Below are 3,199 nucleotides of genomic sequence, written 5' to 3' on the forward strand. Positions count from 1 at the left end.
TTTCATAATTTTCACTTATAATTTGTAGATAATTATTAACGAATTTACCAATTTTATTAATAAAAATTATTTTAAAAATTTAAGATATTCAAAAAAAAAATTAAAATATATATTTTATTTTTTTAATATCCATAAATATCCTAATCCAAAAATGGATCTGCCATTGCATGGTTGTCAATGTTAGAGAAAATTTAACTTTTTTTTTTTGAAATCTTGCTTATTAAATTAAAAAGATAATGAAACTCAAAGATAAAAACAAATTTAGAATTGTTCTTCTATATTTATTTATAAAAATTACAATAATATTTATGCATGAAAAAATTATATACACAAAAATATATATACCTATCTATACATAATTGATTCAGGAACCCTTGCCGTTAAATTAAAAAAATAATTAATATAAAAGATTTTTTCCCTGAAAAATAATCCATATTAATTAAGTGGTCGAAGGAATCCAAACTCACATTTAGCATTTTGATCCTTACCCCTGATTTTTATGGAAAGTGACTGTTTTACCAAAGTTCACCCTTTTCCTCTTACAAAAGATCAACTTTGTAGTTTAAAATGAATGGTGAAACAGGATCTAAGATAGAGATACAACATCAGCAGCAGCACAATTTTATGTCAAAACAAGTACTTAGCTTTCAATCTTAAATGCACTGTTAAAAGTTTGACATTTCACCACCTCCACCTTATTTTGGTCCAAGTGATTTTTTTTTTTTTTTTTTGTACACAAAGTAAACTACAATGCAATATGATATAAAAAAAAAGCAGATTTTATAATTTAAATTTTAAATTTATTATATATCATATTTTTAAAATAATTATACGAATCATTTAAATTTTGCATTCAATTATTTCTATTACTTTGATCCACACAACCAATTAAAAACCATTTGCATGAAACAAAAATTATAGGAGTAATTAATGAACTATTGCTTAATCATTGGCTTATAGCTGTAGAAATAAGTTAGTTTGAGTAATTATAAAAAGAGTAAACATCCTATATTTGCATGATTGAAAGATTGACGATGTTTCCTTATTTTTTGTAAAAGGAAACAAATGAAAAAGAGAAATTGAAAGTCTTCTCTCTTTTCCCAACATGGTACTTCACTGATTCCCCTTATATGAGTCAAAATATCTGGTTAATTGAAGGGAGAAAACAGAGAATAAAACAGAGATGAACACATAAAAATTCAATCAAGAATTAACAATTTTATTATGCAACAGATAGGGGACATCAAACAAAAACTTTATCACTCTTTCGCTATAAGAAATCTAGTCCTTCTCATTCCTCCACCACCCCTTTTTTGTTTTCCCACCACCATATATGATAAAATTCAAACCTGAAAAAAAAAGAAAAGAAAAGAAAAGGGCAACAAGTCTTTCTTACATGGACACTATTGTCTGTTTAAATTTTAATTTTCCTTCATAATATGAAACGTAGAGATCAGAGCTCTGTTGACATGTTGTTCGTGAACTGCAAGATATAGTATTAAATTTCTCAAGCTCAGCTGCATCTGTCTCTTTTGTTGTCCCCTGTAAAATCCCTGTCTCTTACATGATGGAGCAAGGGTCATGGTGCTGGGCGTATCCATATGATGGCAACTCTTGATACACATATAAAGGTTGATTATATGGCCACACATACGCCGCTGGCTTTACCTCGTCTTTGTTCTCAGCTTTCTTCTCATCCTTCTTTTCACCACCCACGGCACTCACGCTTACCAGCTCTGTATAACCCACACTCTTTCTTAGCTTACTTGTTAGCTTAACTGGATCAAACCCATCTCCTGTTACCTCTATTTGGCTCTTGTCATCGCCTTTCAATGAAGCAGACTCCACTCCTTGACACACACAATAAAGAAAAAAAAATCAGCAATCAGCATAAAAATGTTCTCAATATTTTATTATCAGAATGAATGAAATCAAAGTGGGTTTCAGCTTGTTTTTACTACCTGAGAGACCGACTATAATTTTCAAGGCCTTGGAGCGGGACTTGTCTCCATTCATGGTTACCTTGACTACAATCGTTTGCTGCAAAAAGGAAAATTTCAATTCAACATAAAATTCATCAATCAAAGAAACTTTTAATTTCATAATTCATTTTCATACCTTCATGGTGTCGTTTATCTGTTAAGATAGACTTAGAGAGAGTAGGAAAATGATGGCGATGGCGAGGGAAAGATGTTTGGAGGAAGAAGCTAGAAAGGAACTAACTGCTTACTTGTTTTGTTTTGAACGAGGCAGAACATGTTGTCGGTATTTATAGACCGTTCGGGATTGAGAATTTGTTACGACCCGAGCTGTATGGATATTTCTTTGGAACTTCCAGGAACCATTGATGACCTTTATTACAAGCTGACCCCACCAAGTTTACTTAAGTCAGCTCTTTCACTTTAGCTCCATGCACTGGACCATCGGAGTCAGCTCAAACAAAACATTTTGTTTTTTTTTTTGTTTACAAAGTCCGTTTTGAATCTTCTTCTTCTGATAAAATGCATAAAAATATAAACGACGCATATATGTAACTCTCATTATAATTTTAAATACCAGTCTTGTAATCATCTTGACGAAGAAAGAAGTATACTCAAATTTTAAAATTTAATTTAATTGATTTATATAATTATTTTTAAAAAATTATATTCAATAAATTTAAAATTTAAATTTAAATACTTATAATCTTTTTTATTATTTTCAAATTACAACTTATTTTGTAAAAAATATAAAATTATATATAATTTTAAATTCCAATCGTGTAATCATCTTTAGCGGTAAAAGAAGCATATTCATAAAATTTAAAATTTAATTTAATTGATTTTTATAATATTTTTAAAAATAACATTTAATAAATATATAATTTAAAATTTAATACCTACAATTTCTTTTATTATTTTCAAGTTACAACCTATTTTGTAAAAATATGTAAAAAAAAAAAAAAGAAAAACAAAGATATATTTTACTTATGAGGTCATGAATATTAATAAAGACAAAGGTTTCCTGATACAATTTAAATTTTTTTTAAAACTTCGGCAATACTTTCACATAAAGGTCTTCACCATTAAATCCTATATATAATTCAAAGATTTTACAAAATTAAAAAAGATAAACTTTCATTGTCCAAATCTCTTATACGATTTGCTCGATTAGCAATGACACAGACATATCATATACTTAATTTTATAAAGAAAAAGGA

General features: G+C 28.2%; 1 protein-coding gene across 1 annotated transcript; it reads right to left on the reverse strand.

The window, feature by feature from the left end:
• Positions 1-1,198: 1,198 nt before the first annotated feature.
• Positions 1,199-2,259, reverse strand: LOC111306193 (heavy metal-associated isoprenylated plant protein 16-like). The gene is made up of 3 exons (XM_022904105.2): positions 2,119-2,259; positions 1,962-2,040; positions 1,199-1,850 (listed from the first exon to the last, which is right to left on the reverse strand). Exons 1-3 carry the CDS (start codon positions 2,122-2,124, stop codon positions 1,561-1,563), a joined length of 375 nt encoding a protein of 124 aa, XP_022759840.2. The 5' UTR covers positions 2,125-2,259; the 3' UTR covers positions 1,199-1,560.
• Between the last annotated feature and the right edge of the window lie 940 nt (positions 2,260-3,199).

This window comes from Durio zibethinus, chromosome 21 (assembly GCF_047325235.1).
Source record: "Durio zibethinus cultivar Kanyao isolate XHJ-2024 chromosome 21, ASM4732523v1, whole genome shotgun sequence".
In the NCBI taxonomy this organism is placed as follows: Eukaryota; Viridiplantae; Streptophyta; class Magnoliopsida; order Malvales; family Malvaceae; genus Durio; species Durio zibethinus.